At 63.5% G+C, this 18,874-nt stretch overlaps 1 protein-coding gene across 1 annotated transcript; it reads right to left on the minus strand.

Moving 5' to 3' along the window:
- Nucleotides 1–8,675: 8,675 nt before the first annotated feature.
- On the minus strand, nucleotides 8,676–16,593 carry LOC122100846 (cytochrome P450 4F3-like). The gene is made up of 13 exons (XM_042671222.1): nucleotides 16,579–16,593; nucleotides 15,639–15,798; nucleotides 13,369–13,513; nucleotides 12,606–12,659; nucleotides 12,354–12,481; nucleotides 11,918–12,039; nucleotides 11,181–11,451; nucleotides 10,703–10,769; nucleotides 10,445–10,574; nucleotides 9,802–9,935; nucleotides 9,404–9,468; nucleotides 9,149–9,225; nucleotides 8,676–8,866 (listed from the first exon to the last, which is right to left on the minus strand). Exons 2-13 carry the CDS (start codon nucleotides 15,795–15,797, stop codon nucleotides 8,689–8,691), a joined length of 1,530 nt encoding a protein of 509 aa, XP_042527156.1. The 5' UTR covers nucleotide 15,798; nucleotides 16,579–16,593; the 3' UTR covers nucleotides 8,676–8,688.
- Between the last annotated feature and the right edge of the window lie 2,281 nt (nucleotides 16,594–18,874).

The following is an 18,874-nucleotide window of genomic DNA, read 5'->3' on the forward strand; positions in this document are numbered from 1 at the left end:
CAGGGCCGCGCCTGACGGGCCCGCGACGCGCCTGACGGGGCCGCGCCTGACGGGGCCGCGCCTGACGGGGCCGCGCCTGACGGGGCCGCGCCTGACGGGGCCGCGCCTGACGGGGCCGCGCCTGACGGGGCCGCGCCTGACGGGGCCGCGACGCGCCTGACGGGGCCGCGCCTGACGGGGCCGCGACGCGCCTGACGGGGCCGCGCCTGACGGGGCCGCGGCGCTGCGGGGTTGGAAAGGGCGCGTGTGGGAGACGAGCGGCTCGGGCCAGCCGGGCCCCGAGCCCCGCTCCCCGGCCCCCCGGGCCCCGCTCCCCGGGCCCCCCGGGCCCCCCGCTCCCCGGCCCCCCGCTCCCCGGCCCCCTGGGCCCCCCGCTCCCCGGCCCCCCGGCCCCCCACTCCCCGCTCCCCGGGCTCCCCGGGCCCCCCGCTCCCCGGCCCCCCGCTCCCCGGGCCCCCCTGGCCCCCCGCTCCCCGGGCCCCCCGCTCCCCGGGCCCCCCGCTCCCCGGGCCCCCCGCTCCCCGGGCCCCCCGCTCCCCGGCCCCCCGCTCCCCCGGCCCCCCTGGCCCCCCGCTCCCCGGGTCCCCCGCTCCCCGGCCCCCCGCTCCCCGGGCCCCCCCGCTCCCCGGGTCCCCCGCTCCCCGGCCCCCCCGCTCCCCGGCCCCCCTGGCCCCCCGCTCCCCGGGTCCCCCGCTCCCCGGCCCCCCGCTCCCCGGGCCCCCCCCGCTCCCCGGGTCCCCCGCTCCCCGGCCCCCCGCTCCCCGGGCCCCCGGCCCCCCCGGGCCTGGCGGGCGCCCCCCCGCCCCCGCCCCGCGCGCGGCCCGCCGGCGGCCCGCCCAGCGCCTCTTCCTGAGGTGCGGTCGCGCTCGGTTCTCCGGAAGCCTGAGTCCTCTGTCCAACAGGTGGAAGAGTCCACCTGTCCAACGTTCGTTCCCACATCCTCCTCTAGCGGACTTAGAGCTTCAGCTCCGAAGCTGTGTGTGCACGTGTGTGTGTGCACGCGCGCGTGTGTGTGCACGCGCACGTGTGTGTGCACGCGTGTGTGTGTGCACGCGTGTGTGTGCACACGTGCGTGCGTGTGTGTGTGTGCGCGCGCGCGTGTGCGTGTGTGTGCACGCGTGTGCGCGCGCGCGTGTGTGTGCACGCGTGTGTGTGCGCGTGTGTGTGTGCGTGTGTGCCAGTCCTGGGGCTTGAACTCGGGGCCTGGGCACTGTCCCTGAGTTGCTTTTTGCTCAAAATTGGCACTCTACCACTTGAGCCACGGCGCCATGTCTGGCTTTTTCTGTTTGTGGTGCTGAGGAATCGAACCCAGGCCCTCATGCATGCTAGCCCTGTACCGCTGAGCCGCCTCCCCAGCCCTGATGCTAATCTTTATATGGGGTGAGAGAAGCCTGGTGTCAGTCTTCCGAAGGTCGATGTCCAGTTTTTCCAGAACTGTTGAAAAGTTGACTTGGTTCCTTGCCAATAAGCTGTCCTCACCAGCGGCTCACGCCTGTCATCCCAGCTACTCAGCAGTCTGAGATCTGAGGATCAAGTCTGTGAGACTTTACTCCAACAAGCCACTAGAAAACTGGACAATAAGTAAATAAAACCAGTTTACAGCCAACTAAGTTGTGTGTGTGTGTGTGTGTTTGGTAAATCATGGGACTTGAACTTAAATAAGGCCTGGGTGCTGTCCCTGAGCTCTTTTGTTCAAGGCAAGCTCTCTACCACTTTGAGCCACAGCGCCACTTCCAGTTTTCTAGTGGTTTATTGGAGATAAGAGTCTCACAGACTCCTGCCCGGGCTGGCTTCAAATGGAGATGTCAGACCTCAGCATGGTTCTGTTATTCTTCTCAGTTTTTGTGCCAATACCATAGTATTTTTGCTACTCTGGCTGCTGTGTAATTTTAGGACTGGTATTGTGAAATCTCCTGCACTATTTTTTGGTCAGTCTTGGGGCTTGAACTCTGGGCCTGGGCGCTGTCCCTCAGCTCTTCAGCTCAAGGCGAGCGCTCTACCACTTGAGCCACAGCTCCACTTCCAGCTTTTTTTTTTTCTTTTTGTTTATGTGGTGCTGAGGAATCGAACTCAGGGCCTCATGCATGCATGGCAAGCGCTCTATCACTGAGCCACCTTCCCAGCCCATGGCAGTACTCTTGTTACATAGGAATGCTTTTGCTATTTGGATTTTTTTTAAGCTGGATATGAACTTTTCCACATTCCCAGCCCTGGCTTCAAATTTTCAATCCTCCAACCTCTTCCTCTCAAACACCTAGGTTTCCAGGTGTTCACCACCATGCATTTCCTTGTAAATTTGTATATGCGTTTCCTTGTATATTTGGGGGGGGCTATTGCTCTTTTTTGTTGTTTTTGGTTGGTCATAGGGCTTGAACTCAGGGCCTGGGCGCTCTCCCTGAGCTTTTCTGCTCAAGGCTAGTGCTTTACCACTTTGAGCCTCACCTCACAGCTGGTTGTTTGGTGGTTAATTGGAGATAAGTGTCTCATTGACTTTTCTGTCCCAGCTGGCTTTGAACCATAATCCTCTGATCTCAACCTCCTAATTAGGATTACAGGTGTGAGCCCACCGTACTGGGCCTTTGTGTGGTTTTTTTTTAGGTATTAATAATAGTAGTGTTCTTGGGGCTGGGAAGGTGGCTCAGTGGTAGAGTGCTCGCCTTGCATGCATGAGGCCCTGGATTCGATTCCTCAGCACCACATAAGCAGGAAAAGAAAGCCAGAAGTGGCGCTGTGGCTCAAGCGGTAGAGCACTAGCCTTGAGCTGAAGAGCTGAGGGACAGCGCCCGGGCCCAGAGTTCAGGCCCACGACCAGATCCAAAAAAAAAAAAGTGTTCTTGTTGTTATAATTTTGCTGTTGTTTGTGGGGCTTGAACTCTGGGCCCGGGCGCTGTCCCTCAGCTCTTCAGCTCAAGGCCAGTGCTCTACCACTTGAGTCATAGCATCACTTCCGACTTTTTCTGCTTATGTGGTGCTGAGGAATTGATCCCAGGGCCTCATGCATGCCAGACCAGCACTCTGCCACTAAGCCACCTTCCCAGCCCACTTTTTTTGGCCGTCCCTAAAACTTCCAGACTAATATATGCTATTTTTTTTCACTTACTGAGGATATATGAAAATATCCCCTGGTATTCATAGGTCAGGCCATTCGTAATTTTGACACTTAATATCAGGAGTTATATTTATCAAGAGAATAAAACATTATGTGTTTTCTTTGTTGTGTAAGTTTTCCTCTTCATGACGATATCATTATAATTGGTAAGTTTGAATTATAGTTTGTTCCTCATACCAAGAGTTACACTGGTTAGAAGACCCCCAGTTCCCAGAATCACCAGGAACAGCTCCACAGGCGTGGTTCCCGGATTAGCAGAGCTTTTCCTGGTCTTTATTTTATTTGGGACTGTGCCCAGCCTTGCGCATGGGGCCAGCGTCGTCTGATTCACTGGCCAGGTTCTGAGCCGCACTGCCAACCCCAGGCTTCGTGGGAGCAACAAGTACCTCTGCTGCCTGTGGGAATGGCAAGGTGAGCTGCAGACCACGCTGTGCCCAGCAGGGGGCACTGTGCCCATGCAGACACAGCACGGGGAGCGGACCGTGCTTTAGTGTCCAGTGTTTCCAAGTGCTTTATAGATGAACTCCAGCTCAGACAGGCTGTGACCTGAAGTGTCTCCCTCTGGACACTCCCAGCTGTGAATGGAGTCTACACGTTGTGTCAGGTGAGACATGCAAAGACAGTTTGGGCTCTGCCTGCTGGACAAATGACCCAAGAAATTTACAGCTTATTTGGGTCTGCGGCGTGACTGGAAACATACTTGATCTCTGTGCAGTTTCTGGTACAGATGTCTTTTCCCTGACTCTGCGTGATAAGGTTGTCCTTATCACCAGAGCCTTTTTAGTTTTTTGTTTGTTACTGTTTTATTTATTTTCATTTTGCCGGTCCTAGGACTTGAACCATGGCCTGGGCGCTGTCCCTGAGCTGCTTTTGCTCAAGGCTAGTGTTCTTCCTCTTGAGCTACAGTTCCACTTCCAGCTTTTTGCTGGATAATTGAGGATAAGTGCTTCCTGGGCTTTCTTGCCTGGGCTGGCTTTGATCCGTGAGTCTCAGATCTCAGCTCCCTGAGTAATTGGGATTCCAGGTGTGAGCCGTTAATGCTCTGCCAATGTCAAGTTCTATATATGCCATCCTCAGCAATTAATCAGCCATATATTTCAGGCTTTCCTACCACTGTTGGGCTGGGATGTAGCTCAGTGGCAAAGCGCTTGCCTAGCAAGTGCAATGTCCTGAGTTTGATACCCAGTACCAAAAAATAAACAAAAAATATATATACAGTTAAAAAAAAAACAAAACCTACCACTGTGTGGCTCCCATATTGTCTTTGTCCTGGAGATGGAGCTGCTGGCACTGGTGGCTCACACCTGTCATCCCAGCTACTCAGGAGGCTGAGATCTGAGGATGGAGGTTTGAAGCCAGGCCAAGAAGAAGGCTCTGAGATTCTTTGGGAAAAAAGATGTCAGAAGTGGAGCTGTGGTTCAAGTGATAGAGTGGCAGCCTTTTGCAAGATAAAGTTGAGGGTTCCGGACTCCCGTGGCTCACGCCTGTCATCTTAGCTATTCAGAAGGCTGAGATAAGGATTGCGGTTCAAAGCCAGCTTGAGCAGTAAAAAGTCCATGAGACTCTTATCTCCAATGAACCACCAGAAAACCAGAAGTGGTGCTGTGGCTCAAGTGGTAGAGCACTGGCCTTGAGCTGAAGAGCTGAGGGACAGCGCCCAGGCCCAGAGTTCAAGACCCACGATCAACAAAAAAAAAAAATGTTGAGTTGATGCCTAGGCCATGAGTTCAAGATCCAGCATACACACACACACACACACACACACACACACACACGCATGCACACACACACTTCCTCATTGAGTCAGGTTACCCTCTCAGCACAGGGAGGAAGGAACTCCTGCCTTCAGATCTGCTGTCTGATAAGTTGGGCCCTTGCACAAGCTGCTGGGCGTGATAAAGATGTCCTGTGCAGACAGCACAGCCTGAGCGTGGCGTAACCCACCCCACCCGCCCGGAGGAGGCCGGCTCCAGTGACCACACACACAGCGCTGTCACAGGGCCAGGGGCAGGGACACGCCGTGGCCGGCGCCCGCCTGGGGCTTCCTGCTGGACATTACAGCTACTGGAGGAAATCCACGCAGACTTCCCGCCTGGACCGCCGCCCCCTGCCCCTCCCCTCTGGTGAGGGACTGTGAGCCCCTGACCCACCCCGGAGGGTCCCCACGCCTCCTGGGCCGGTCACCTCTCGTCCCAGAATGGAGAATTTGACTCTCGCGCTGAGAGACCGTGGGTGGACAGGGACACTGTCCGTCCGTCGCGTTTTACACTCGCCAGACCCTAGTAGAGTGCTCCTGACCGCTTCAGAGTGGGGTCTTAGATGTCCACCCACTCAGCTCTTTAAAGCCACAATGCCTTATTTTTGCTGCAGGTTCTGCTAACACAGTGGCAAATGGCTAGAGGTTCTATGTGTTCAAGCTCTCCTCTCTGTGCGACTCCTGCCTGTCTCTCCTGCCTCCTGAGCCTCCCTGCCATGGCTCTAGAAGCTTTCCTTGTCTTAGTTCACGCTCCTCCCCTGCTTGCTGTGCACCACGCCATTCTGCTTGTCGGTCTGCTGATTGTCCACTTGCTTGCTTGCTGAATAATGCACCACCAAGTTTTCTTACCATCCTGACTTTTTTTTTTTTTTGCTAGCCCTGGGGCTTGAAATCAGGCCTGGGCATGTCTCTGAGCTTCTTTTGCTCAAGGCTAACACTCTACCACTTGAGCCACAGTGCCATTTCTGGCTTTTTCTGTGTATGTCGTGCTGAGGAATTGAACCCGGGCCTTCATTCATGCTAGGCAAGCACGCTACCACTGAGCCACCTTCCCAACCCCCTGATTTGATTTTTTTTCCCCCCATCTTGGCCACCTGGTGGATTTTCCTTCCATCTCCATCTGCCCAGCAAGTGTTTAAAGGTCAATTCATATGCTAATGTGCCTCTTGACCAATTTTTTTTTTTTTTTTTTTTTTTTGCCAGTCCTTGGCCTTGAACTCAGGGCCTGGGCACTGTCCCTGAGCTTCTTTTTCCTCAAGGCTAGCGCTCTACCACTTGAGCCACAGCACCACTTCTGGCTTTTTCTGTGTCTGTGGTGCTGAAGAATTGAACCCAGGGCTTCCTGCATGCTAGGGGAGCACTCTACCACTGAGCCACCTTCCCAGTCCACAAAATTGTTTTAAAGATTTTCTGATAACTGGCTCTGCAAGTCAAAGGAAAAAGAAAGAAAATAAAAGAATGTAAAGAAAAGAAGGAAGGAAGGAGAAAGAAAAGAAAAGGTAGAAGGAAACAAAGAGGAAGTTTCAAACTCAAGCCACAAAGAAGCTCATCTGAGCTTGGTGGTGAGACTAAGTGTGTCTTGGAGTCATGATTAGAGTCATGATTAGTAAATGTAAAGAGAAAGAAACAGGAAACAAAAATGGTTTATTTGGATAAGAAAGGATTTAGAAAGTAAACATTGTCTTCAATGTTTGTTCCAAAATGGAAAAAGAGAAGAAATTAAGACATACCTCAGAAGGCTGGAGTAAGTAGCAGATGGTATGAATATGTCTTGGATTTATAAGCTAGAGCTTATGAATAAAGTCAGTATAGCTGGTATGTAATTAAGCTGGCTGTGATTTAAATAAGGTCATGATTAATAACATGTAAAACCAGCATCTCATTCTTTCTGTCCATCTATGAAAGTAACGGTACACTATTAAATCTGTCAAGTTTTTAATATGTTTCCCAAGAATGTGAGCTGCCTTGGACACAGAGCCACTCAGTTAAAAATGGATGGTTTCAGCTTGGCGCTGGTGGCTCACACCTGTCATCCTAGCTACTCACGAGACTGAGATCTGAGGATCACGGTTCAAAGCAGCCTGGGCAGGAAAGTCCTTGAGACTCTTATCTCCAATTAATCACCAGAAAACCAGAAGTGATAGAGCACTGGCCTTGAGCTAAAGAGCTCAGGGACAGTGCCCAGGCCCAGAGTTCAAGCCCCATGACGGCCAAAAATAAATAAAAATTAACGGTTTCAAGGAGTACCCTAAAATTAACTAGACAGACTAGGAATGTGGCTTTGTAGTCGAGTGCTCGCCTAGCATGCAGCACGCCTCAGTACCACACACACAGAAGAGGCTGGAAGTGGCGCTGTGGCTCAAGGGGTCGAGCGCTAGCTTTGTGCAGAAGAGCTCAGGGACAGCGCCCAGGCCGATGGGGAAAAAAAGCCTCGTGGGACAAGCCATCCCAGCAAGGAGCACCTGGACCCCGGGACGGAGCTAGTCCTGGCGACCAGGGGTCCTGAAGAGCAGTCGGAGGGACGGTGCCGGATCCCAGAGGACCTCACTCGGTGCCTGGCCTTTCACGACTGCCCGGAGCTGCCTGTCCGTCTTCCAGCTGGACAGGAGCGTAACGTGAGCCTCAGGCTCAGGACGGTTTCCCTGCCACCTCCACAGCTATAGCCCGGGCCAGGAAATGTCCAGGCCTCCCGCCCGGCCCTGAACCACTCCCTGCCAGCCCTGGCTTCTGCCTGCTGTCCCTCCGTCTTCATCGAGGCTAGCGAACCTCCAGCCTCCATCCTCAGGCCTGGGCCTCCAGACTGGCTGGGATTCCAGGGGGGTCACCACGCAGTGGCTCTGTTTCTGGGACAACAGCCAGACAGCTGTGGGTCCCTGGGCCCTGGGCTCTGTCCCCCCAACACCCGGCCCCGCCCACCCCGGCACTGACACCACCCGGCCCCGCCCACCCCGACACTAACCCCGCCCCCACCCGACACTGACACCACCCGGCCCCGCCCACCCCGACACTGACACCACCCAGCCCCGCCCACCCTGGCACTGACACCACCCGGCCCCGCCCACCCTGACACTGACACCACCCGGCCCCGCCCACCCCGACACTGATACCACCCGGCCCCGCCCACCCCGACACTGACACCACCCGGCCCCGCCCACCCCGACACTGGTACCACCCGGCCCCGCCCACCCCAGCACTGACACGCCCCGGCCCCGCCCACCCCGGCACTGACACCACCCGGCCCCGCCCATCCCGACACCGACACGCCCCGGCCCCGCCCACCCCGGCACTGACACGCCCCGGCCCCGCCCACCCCGGCCCTGACACCACCCGGCCCCACCCACCCTGGCACTGACACCACCCGGCCCCGCCCACCCTGACACTGACACCACCCGGCCCCCGCCCACCCCGACACTGATACCACCCGGCCCCGCCCACCCCGACACTGATACCACCCGGCCCCGCCCACCCCGGCACTGACACCACCCGGCCCCGCCCACCCCGACACTGACCCGGCCCCCCCATCCTGACTGACCCCGCCCCGCCCACCCCAACACTGACCCCGCCCCACCCACCCTGACACTGACCCCGCCCCGCCCGACACTGACCACACCCCACCCACCCTGACACGGTCCCGCCCACCCAGACACTGACCCCGCCCTGCTCATCCTGATACTGACCCCGCCCCTCCCTGACCCCGCCCACCTACCACCCCGCCCTCTCCAGCCCCGCCCACCCCGCCGGCAGTTGAGGCGCGGACTCGGTGGGCGCAGCTTTATTGGGGTCTGTCCGGGCAGGGGGAGGGCGGGGAGAGGGCGGGGCGGGGTCAGTCCAGGGGCTGCGCGCGCAGCCACAGGCCGCCCTCGGCGCGCAGGATGAGCTCCGGCTTCCGGCGCGGCTCGGGCCCCGCGGCGCCCCCTGCGGGCAGCACGCGGAAGCGCAGCAGCGTCAGCGCCAGCGCCACCTTCATCTCGCTCAGCGCGAAGGTCTGCCCGATGCAGTTCCTGCGGGGTCGGGGGGTGACGGGGGGCCCGGGGTGCCGGGGCCGTGGAGGACGGGGAGCCCGGGCGGACGGGGGGGGGGAACGGGGAGCCCGGGCGGACGGGGTGGACGGGGAGCCCGGGGTGGGGTGACGGGGAGCCCGGGGTGGGGTGACGGGGACCCCGGGGGGACGGGGGGGACGGGGACCCCGGGGTGGGGGGACGGGGGGCCCGGGGTGCCGGGGCTGACGGGCCCCGCCGGAGTGCGGGTGGGGGACCCGCTGCCCCGCGCCCCGCGCGCCTCACCTGGGCCCGGCGGAGAAGGCGAGGAAGGCGAGGCGGCCCCGCTCCCGGTCCGGGTGGAAGCGGAAGGGGTCGAAGGCCTGCGGGGGGGGGGCGGAGGACGGGGCGCTGGCGGCGGGGCGCCTGAACCCCCGCCCCGCCGGGAAGCCCGGACCCGCCCCGCCGGGGACCCCGGGAGCGCGGGGAAGCCCGGACCCCGCCCCGCCGGGAAGCCCGGACCCCGCCCCGCCGGGGACCCCGGGAGCGCGGGCGCGGCACCTCGGGGTCCGGCCACACCGCGGGGTTGTGATGAGTCCCGAAAATACAGACGCGGCAGACGACGCCTGCGGGGGGGGGGGGGGGGGGTGAGGCCGGGCCGCGCCGTCCGGTGCCCGCCACGCCCCCCCGCGCCCGCCCCCCCGCGCCCCTCCCCCGCCCCCCCGCGCCCCGCCCCGTCCCCCGCGCCCCTCCCCCGCGCCCCTCCCCCGCCCCCCGCGCCCCGCCCCGTCCCCCGCGCCCCTCCCCCGCGCCCCTCCCCCGCCCCCCGCGCCCGCCCCCCCGCGCCCCTCCCCCGCCCCCCGCGCCCCGCCCCCGCCCCCCCGCGTCCCCGCCCTCCCCGCGTCCCTCCCCCGTCCCCCGCGTCCCGCCCTCCCCTCCCCCCCCCCCCCCCCCCGCACCTCTGGGGATGACCCGGCCGTCGGGCAGCTGCACGTCCCGCGCGCAGCAGCGGGAGACGCCGGTGACGGGCGGGTGCAGCCGCAGGCTCTCCTTGAGGCACATGGTGAGGAAGGGCAGCCGGGCCAGGTCGTCCCTGAGGGCGCCCGCCGTCACCGGGGCCGCGGGGGCTCTCCACCCCCAGCCCCCGCTGAGACCTGAGGGTCGCGTTCAAAGCCAGCCCGGGCAGGAAAGTCCCCGAGACTCTGATCTCCAAGGAACCACCAGGAAAGTGGCGCTGAGGCTCAAGGGGCAGAGCGCTGGCCTTGAGCTGAAGAGCTGAGGGACAGCGCCCAGGCCCAGAGTTCAGGCCCCACGACTGGGGGCAGGGAGATGCTTCCTGGGACCAGGGAGGCTGTGGACAGGCCTAAGGCCTTCACCCCGCCATGGCCCTGACCTGGCCTGGGCTGGGATGCTGGGGGACACCAGACACTGGGGGGAAGAGTGACAGCTGCACTTGCTTGAGAGGAGGGACGCCGCACCCGCCCTCCCCGCCTTTCACGAAGGCCCCAGCACCCAAGCTCTTCCCGCGACTCCCCAGGATCCTCTGACCTTCAACAGGCAGGAAGGAGGCCATCCGGAAGTCCCCCCCAGGGCCGCGCTCACCACTCCACCTCCTGCGGGTCGCGGTCCCTCAGCAGCTCCCGCACCTCCTGCCGGCAGCGCTCCTGGTGCTGCGGGTGCGTGGCCAGGTTGTAGAGGACCCAGGAGAGCCCGCTGGCCGTGGTGTCGTGGCCTGAGGGGCGGCCGCAGGGCGGGGTCACCGGGCTGCGCGTGGACAGCGCAGGGCAGGGAGGGCCGGCGGGGAGGGGGCAGGCGCAGAGCGGGGCCCCAGGGTGGAGGGACTCCTGCCCCAAGCCTCACCCCCAAACATGAAGGTGTCGGCCTCCGCCCGGATGTCCTGGTCGGACAGCGCCTTCCCGTCCTCATCCTGGAAGAGAAAGCAACGCTGCAGAACCGCAGGAGGCCGAGGACGCGGGAGCCGCAGCGGAGAGCAGCCCCAGCACCCACCTTCCACCCCACGCCGCGCCCGCGGGGCAGGGGCTGCCCGGCCGCCACCGCCCCAGGCCCCGGCCTGCGGCCTCGTCTCCTAGCCACCTCTCTACTTCTGGCTTTGGGATGATTCACTGACGATAAGGAGTCTCCCCGACTTTCCTGCCCGGGCTGGCTTCGAACCACGATCCTCAGATCTCAGCCTCCCAAGCACTTGGGATGACCGGCGTGACCACCGGCGCCCAACCCACCGTCTACACACAGATTTTCTCTGGAGAGCTTCCTGAGGCTGAGAACACAGTTTGTGTCCCCCCTCCCTCTCCTCCCCCCCATCCTCTGCCCGGCCCACCTTGGCCAGCAGAAGCACGTCGATGAAGTCCAGGGTTTTGGCCTTGGCCTTGGCCCGGAGGCCATCATCCAGGCCCTGGCCCAGGAGGGAGCGGCGCCGTTCCCGGATGACGGCGTCGGTGAAGGCGTGCACCAGGCGGCAGGCCTTCCGGAAGCGGCGCCCGTCGGGGGTCAGCTGGTACAGGAAGTCCAGGTGCAGCAGCGGTTGCTGGTGTCTCTTGGCCACCAGGGCGCTGAGCTCCAAGATGGCAGCGATGTACTCACTGGGCTTCCTGCAGGACAAGCCCGACGGGAGGGCCCCCATTAGCCTTCCCGACCCCCACTCCCCCACCGCATGACCCAGACACCCCAGGCCTGACTCCATCTCCCTCCTCCCGGTCCCAGATCTGCACCCCTGGAGTGCAACAGGCTCCTCACAGCTCGCGCCTCAGCCTCCTCATGTCTCCATGACCACCAGCTCCATCTCCGCGGGGAGCGCTCACCTGCCAAAGGCTTCTTTGCCAGCCCATGGTGTGCAACTGGGTGGGAAGTCATGGGCCCTTTAAAAGGCAGGGCTAGGGCTTTGGGGTGTGGCCTGAGGGTCTCAGCCCCTCCCTGTCTCTGTCTCTTGGCTTCCAGACCTCTAAACTGGATGGAGATGAGCATCTCCTGGACTTTCTTGCCCAGGCTGGCTTTGAACCGTGATGCTCAGATCTCAGCCTTCCTCTCTGGGCGCCCTGGGCCTCGCGGGGCACTCACTCCTGACAGTCGCTGTGGAAGCCGAAGACGCATCTCAGCAGACTGTCCAAGGTCATGAGGCTGATGTGCTCGAACATGTCCAGATGCGTGACGCCCTCCGCGATCAGTCGCCGCCACTTGGCCTGGCCGGAGAAGGGGGCGGGGCGGGGCCTGAGTGGCCTAGCCTGTCCCCCGCGAGCCACAGGGCCACCTCCAGCCTTCGGTTGGAGATCAGACTCTCCCAGACCTCCCTGCCTGGGCTGGCTTTGAACTGCGATCCTCAGATCTCAGCCTCCTGAGCAGCTGGGATGACAGGCGTGAGCCACCGGTGTGGCCTTCACAGTGGGGATTCCTTTTTTCTTTCTTTTCTTTATACAGAAGAGGAAGCCATGGCTGAAAGGAACCCCGCCCTGGCCTCAGAGTGCTCCCCCCAGCTCACGGGGCTGCGGCCACGCACGTGCATGGTGTCCACGCTGCGGTTGAAGATCTTCGTGTATGGCTTCAGGATGCTGAAGTGGAAGGCGGGCGTCAGCATGCGCCGGTGGCGGCCCCACTTGGCCCCGGCGCTCAGCAGGAGTCCGTCGCCTGGCAGTGGCAGAGTGCGTCGTGGGTGAGGGCAGCGCCCCCCAGGCCCCCGGGCTGCCCCCGCCTGTCCCCCCCCCCCCCCCGTCATGTCCCCTCCCCCCCCCCGCCCGTCCCCGGCGCTCACCCAGCCAGGGCCTCAGGAACCGGTAGAAGACGGTGTCCTTGGGGGCCACGGCAGCTGGGTGCAGGACAGGCAGGGGGAGAGGTGGAGTGGGGCTCCCAGCCTGGGGTCTCCACGTCCCCGCTTGGGCTCCAAGCCCGGAGGGAAGGGGCAGCAGGGGAGGGGGAGCACCGAGGGCTCACAGCGCACCCCTAGCCTGCGATCCCCTTCCCCCCTCCCCCCTCCACGTGCGGGCGTGGCAAGCCCCGCACAGCCCTGTCTGCGTGTGCGGGACTCCAGTGGGCGCAGGCTCCTCCCCTGCCAGGCGGGTGTGCTCCTGCTGAACCACGCCTCCAGCCCTGACTTCAGCTTTTTGGTTCTCTTTTCTCACACCCGACCCGGGGCTTGAACTCAGGGCCTGGGCACTGTCCCCGAGCCTTTGCCCCTCAAGCCTGGCGCTCTAACCACGGGAGCTCACCTTCCTGTCTCCAGAACTTGCTCCAGACACCCCCGCTGTCCCAGGCCCAGAGTTCAAGCCCCAGGACCCGCCCCAAAGCAAAAAGTCTCTGCTGTCTGGAGGGGCCCTGGGGCCCCAGAGCTGGCCGGGGCGCGGTGAGGTCGGGAGAGCGCCAGGCTGGCCGGTGCAGCCGCTCCCGGGCGCGCGCATGCGGCCCGCGGTGGCCCCGCGGGGACGTGGCCGCACCGGGGAGCCGCCGGCCCGTGCCCCTTCCTGCCCAGTGCCGTGGGCCGGCAGGGGCAGCGCGGGGTCCCGGCCGCGGGGCTGTACCTGGGGCCAGGAGCACCGGCTTGATGAAGTCGGGGTGGAAGAGGCGCACCACGGGCTGCCAGGGCCCGAGCCAGCACAGGCACGCGGTCTCGAACGCGCGCGCCAGGCCCTGCAGGCACCGCAGGCCTTCCTCCGAGCTCCGGATCTGCGGGGGGGGGGGGGGGGGGGGGGAAGGACGTGGCCCCTCGGCCTGAGCCCAGGATCCCCCCACTCCTCATCCTCGTCTCTCCCACGCCCTGCACTGCGGGCCCTCGGTCCACGTATTGAAAAGTAACCAAAGGGGGAAAAAGGGGCCTGGGGGCCTGACTCAACCGGGCGAGCCCCTGCCCGGCCGGCGCAGGGCCAGCGTCCACTCCGCCTGTCGCCCCGCGACTCGGAAGCTGGGATCTGAGGACTGTGGTTCAAAGCCAGCCTGGGCAGGAAGACCCATGAGACTCTTGGCCAGTGATTCAGTAAAAAGCCGAAGCGGGGTGGTGGCTCAAGTGGTAGAGCGCCCGCCTTGAGCAGGAAAGGCTGGGGAGGCCGTGGGCCCGGGCCGGCCCTTCCTGCTCTGTCCCCTCTGGGCTGTCTGGTCCACGCGCACGGGACGGCACCAGGGCCAAAACGGGAAGCAGGTGTCGGGCGTGGGGGGGCGGGTGCGGGCGGCCTCCCCAGGGGAAGTGGACCGCCAGCTTTTATCGAGGTTGGCAACGGGGCTCATTGCACATCGGGCCTCTGTGTGCGCGTGCGCGCGCGTGCGTACGTATATGTGTGTGCATGCGTGTGTGCGTATGTGCGTGCATGTGTGCGTGCGGGTATGCATGAGTGTGCGCGCGTGTGCGTGCGTATGTGTGTGTATGCATGGGGGTGTGCGTGCGCGTGCGTATATGTGTATGCATTGGTGTGTGCACGTGTGCGCGTGTGTGCGCGCGCGTGTGTGCGCGCGTGCGTGCGTGTGCGTGTGCGTGTGTGCGCGTGTGTGCGGGTGTGCGGGTGCGTGTGTGCGCGTGTGTGCGTGCGTATGTGTGTATGCATGGGTGTGTGCGTGCGTGTGCGTGCATATATGTGTATGCATTGGTGTGTGCACGTGTGTGCGTGCATGTGCATGCGCGCGCGGGCGCGTGTGTGCGTGCGTGTGTGTGCGTGCGTGCGTGCGCGTGTGTGCGGGTGCGTGTGTGCGTGCGTGCGTGCGCGTGAGTGCGCGTGCGTGCGTATGTGCGTGTGTGTGCGCGTGCGTGTGTGCAGGTGCGCGTGTGTGCGTGCGTGTGCGTGCGTGCGCGTGTGTGCGTGCGCGCGCGTGTGTGCAGGTGCGCGTGTGCGCGTGTGTGCGTGCGTGCGCGTGTGTGCGGGTGCGTGTGTGTGCGTGTGTGTGTGCGTGCGTGCGTGCGCGTGTGTGCGGGTGCGTGTGTGTGCGTGCGTGTGTGTGTGTGTGTGTGCGTGCGCGTGTGTGCGGGTGCGTGTGTGTGCGTGCGTGTGTGTGCGTGCGTGCGTGCGCGTGTGTGCGGGTGCGTGTGTGTGCGTGCGTGCGCGTGTGTGCGGGTGCGTGTGTGTGCGTGTGTGTGTGTGTGCGTGCGCGTGTGTGCGGGTGCGTGCGTGCGTGCGCGTGTGTGCGGGTGCGTGTGTGTGTGCGTGTGTGTGTGTGTGTGCGTGCGTGCGTGCGCGTGTGTGCGGGTGTGTGTGTGTGCGTGTGTGTGTGCGTGCGTGCGTGCGCGTGTGTGCGGGTGCGTGTGTGTGTGCGTGTGCGTGCGTGTGTGCGGGTGCGTGTGTGTGCGTGTGTGTGTGTGTGTGTGCGTGCGCGTGTGCGTGCGCGCGCGGTGGCAGCGCAGGCGCGCGCGGCTCGCGCCCGGGATGAGCCGGGCGGACACAGGCTTCACCGCGCGGCTCCAGCGCGGCCGCCGCAGCCCGGGCCGGGGATGGCGATGCGCAGCCGGCGCAGGACGGCGGCGTCCGGAGCCCACAGCGGCCACGGCCGCGGCCGGCGAGGAAACAGAGCGAGCTGGGGGCCGAGCCGGGAGCCCCCACCCCCGGGCCCCGGCGGAGAGGGCGGCAGCCCGGACCCCCACCGGATCACCCCGGCCCCGCCCCCGCCCTCCCCGTGCCCCTCCCGCTGCCCCTCCCGCTGCCCCTCCCGCTGCCCCTGGCCCCTCCCCCGCCCTCCCCTCACCAGCCCCAGGTGGCCCAGCAGCCGGCCCCGGCCCCCCCCTCACCAGCCCCAGGTGGCCCAGCAGCCGGCCCCGGCCCCCCCTCACCAGCCCCAGGTGGCCCAGCAGCCGGCCCCGGCCCCCCCTCACCAGCCCCAGGTGGCCCAGCAGCCGGCCCCGGCTCGGGGGCTGCGGGAAGACGCGGAGGCGCCGCTCCAGGGTGCGGGAGGCGCGGAGCCGCGCGAGGACGCGGGCCGCCAGCCAGGAGGCCGCGGCCAGCAGCAGCAGCAGCGACGGGGACCACGGCATCCTGCGGGGGGGGGGGGGGCTCAGCAGGGTCCCGGCCGAGCCCCAGCCCCCCACTGCACCCCCAGCCCCCCACCGCACCCCCAGCCCCCACCGCACCCCCAGCCCCCACTGCACCCCCAGCCCCCACTGCACCCCCAGCCCCCACTGCACCCCAGCCTCCCACTGCACCCCCAGCCCCCACTGCACCCCAGCCCCCCACTGCACCCCCAGCCCCCACTGCACCCCCAGCCCCCACTGCACCCCAGCCTCCCACTGCACCCCACTGCACCCCAGCCCCCCACTGCACCCCCAGCCCCCACTGCACCCCCAGCCCCAACTGCACCCCCAGCCCCCCCCTGCACCCCCCAGCCCCCCACTGCACCCCCACTGCATCCCCAGCCCCCCACTGCACCCCCACTGCACCCCCAGCACCCCACTGCACCCCCACTGCATCCCCAGCCCCCGAGCCCCCACTGCACCCCCAGCCCCCACTGCACCCCCACTGCATCCCCAGCCCCCCACTGCACCCCCAGCCCCCACTGCACCCCCAGCCCCCACTGCACCCCCACTGCATCCCCAGCCCCCCACTGCACCCCCAGCCCCCACTGCACCCCCACTGCATCCCCAGCCCCTCCACTGCACCCCCAGCCCCCGAGTCCCCACTGCACCCCCAGCCCCCACTGCACCCCCAGCCCCCACTGCACCCCCCGGCACCCCCAGCCCCCCATTATACCCCAGGAGGGCAGGGCTGGTCCCGGCCACAGCCTGAACCCCAAAAAGAGCATGCGGGCCCACCCCTCACCTCTGCGGCCACGGGGCTGAGGTGCCAGTGGCTCCAGCTCCTGCCCTGCGTCTGTGGCCGGCAAGAGGAAGGAAGCCAGGGGCCCCCAGCCACCCCCCTTCCCCCCCTCCGCTTCCCCCCTCCCCTTCCCCCGCTCTTCCCCCCTCCTCCCCCTCCCCTTCCCCCCCTCTTCCCCCCTCCTCCCCCTCCCCTTCCCCCCTCCCCTTTCCCCCTCCTCCCTCCCTCTCCTTCCCTCTCCCTCCCCTTCCCCTCTCCTCCTCTCCTTCCCCCCCCCTCCTCCCTCCCTCCCTCCCTCCCCTCCTCCCCGCTGCCATTGGTGGAGAAGACTTCTCTCCAGTGTACTTTGGGCTCTTTTGTCAAACATCAATTGGCCCTGGGTGTGTGGTTTTGTCTGGGGTCTGTGCATCGTGGGGGGGGCATGCTGTTTGTGTGGCTGTGGCTCTGTGGTGTAGTTGTTTGTAGTTGTTTTTTGTTTGTTTATTTTGCTTGTTGCAGGGCCTGAACTCTGGGCCTGGGCGCTGTCCCTCAGCTCTTCAGCTCAAGGCGAGCGCTCTACCGTTTGAGCCACAGCACCACTTCCAGTTTTCTGGTGGTTCATTGGAGGTAGGAGTCTCAAGGATTTTCCTGCTCAGGCTGGAATTGAACCGTGAGCCTGAGATCTCAGCCTCCTGAGTAGCTGGGATGACAGGCGGGAGCCCCGGCGCCTGGCTTCTCATTAGCTTTATGTGTACATCTTGTGTGATGCTACCAGCTTGTAGATTACATAGAGATTGAGGTACATGTCCTCTTCCATCGGTTTGTTTGCGGCTGGTAGCAGAGATTATCCACTACGCGATGAACGTTGACAGCTTCCCGCTCTCTTCCCACCGCTCTGGCTCTCGCTCCCGCCCTGCGTCCTGTGCTCCGGAGGAGAGGCTGGGAGAGAAGCCACATAGACATTTGTGTCTTCCTCATTCTGTTGCTCAAGAAATAAGCCACGGGGGAGGCGGGAGGCGGGGCTGGGAAGGTGGCTCAGAGGTAGAGCGCTTGCCTCGCATGCATGAGGCCCTGGGTTCAAGTCCTCAGAACCACATAAGAAGAAAAAGCCGGAAGTGGCGCTGTGGCTCAAGTGGTAGAGCACTAGCCTTGAGCTGAAGAGCTGAGGGACAGCGCCCAGGCCCAGAGCTCAGGCCCCACGACCGACCAAATAAATGAATAAGCCACTGGGGATGGGGGCTGATGTCTGAAGCTCGTGGTTCAAAGCAGAGCCAGACAAACAGATCCAGTTAACCAGCAAAAGGCCAGACGTGGAACTGAGGCAAGGTTGGTAGAGCACCAACCTTGAGTGACAGAGCTCAGGGACAGAGCCCGGGCCCCAAGTTCAAGCTCCAGGACTGGCACGCTCGCACACTCACACACACACACAGAACTAATGACTCTGGCATCTTCTTTCACAAGAGCACAGAGAAAGCCTCTGAAATCACCGGGAACAGTGTTTTCGCTTGTGTGGCCTGGGAGGTTCAGCTCTGGTGCTGCCCATCCCCAGGCACCGGCCGGGAGCCGCTTCCCACAATCCTCTGGGCTAACCCAGCCTCGGGGCTCCAGGGCCTGGGCTGTTTGTTGCTTTGCTGTCTGAAGATCGAGGGGGATTCCGGGGCGACAGCGCCCCGCGGCTCCTCCCCGTTCCATGGCCCCAAAAGATTCAGTTACAGGAGGCGCTGGCATCTCTGGAGGTTTGTTTGACTGGGAAGGCACCCCAAAATAAAAGGAATACAGGTGTGTGCAGGTGTGCAGGGTTTGCCTGCTGACTGTGGGGCTTGCGGGATTATTGGAAAGGAAGAGTTTGGGGGAGACAGAATTTCGAAACATTTTAATGTATAGTTAAAAGTAACTGAGATCTGGGCGCCGGTGGCTCACGAGGCTGAGATCTGAGGATCGCGGTTCAAAGCCAGCCTGGGCAGGAAAGTCCCTGAGACTCTTATCTCCAATGAACACAAGAAAACCGGAAGTGGCGCTGTGGCTCAAGGGGTAGAGCACTGGCCTGGAGCTGAAGAGCTGAGGGACAGCGCCCAGGCCCAGAGTCCACGATCCTCCACCAACAAAGGACAAGAAAACAAAATCAATAGAAAGCTAAGGGGAGTGGTACATGCCTGGAATCCCAGCAACTTGGGAGACAATTGTAGGAAGACCCAGCGCTCAAGACCAGCCTGGGTTACGTACATGCATCTGGCTGGAAAGAGCGCCCGCTGAGCTGTGGGCATTAGATTCACGTTCATGGTGGTGGAGACTTAGAGGAAGAGCAGCCGGCGTGTCTCTT

The sequence above is a fragment of the Dipodomys spectabilis genome, unplaced genomic scaffold, assembly GCF_019054845.1.
Source record: "Dipodomys spectabilis isolate Male_0828 unplaced genomic scaffold, ASM1905484v1 ptg000609l, whole genome shotgun sequence".
NCBI lineage: Eukaryota > Metazoa > Chordata > Mammalia > Rodentia > Heteromyidae > Dipodomys > Dipodomys spectabilis.

Excerpts from the sequence above, each read along its gene's own strand:
- LOC122100846 (XM_042671222.1), bottom strand. The coding sequence starts at position 15,797 with ATGCCGTGGTCCCCGTCGCTGCTGCTGCTGCTGGCCGCGGCCTCCTGG. Across the intron at positions 13,514-15,638 it reads TGCTGGGCCACCTGGGGCTG|ATCCGGAGCTCGGAGGAAGG; the intron begins GTGAGGGGGGGC and ends CCCCCCCCGCAG. Across the intron at positions 9,936-10,444 it reads GACCCGCAGGAGGTGGAGTG|GGACGACCTGGCCCGGCTGC; the intron begins GTGAGCGCGGCC and ends GGGCGCCCTCAG.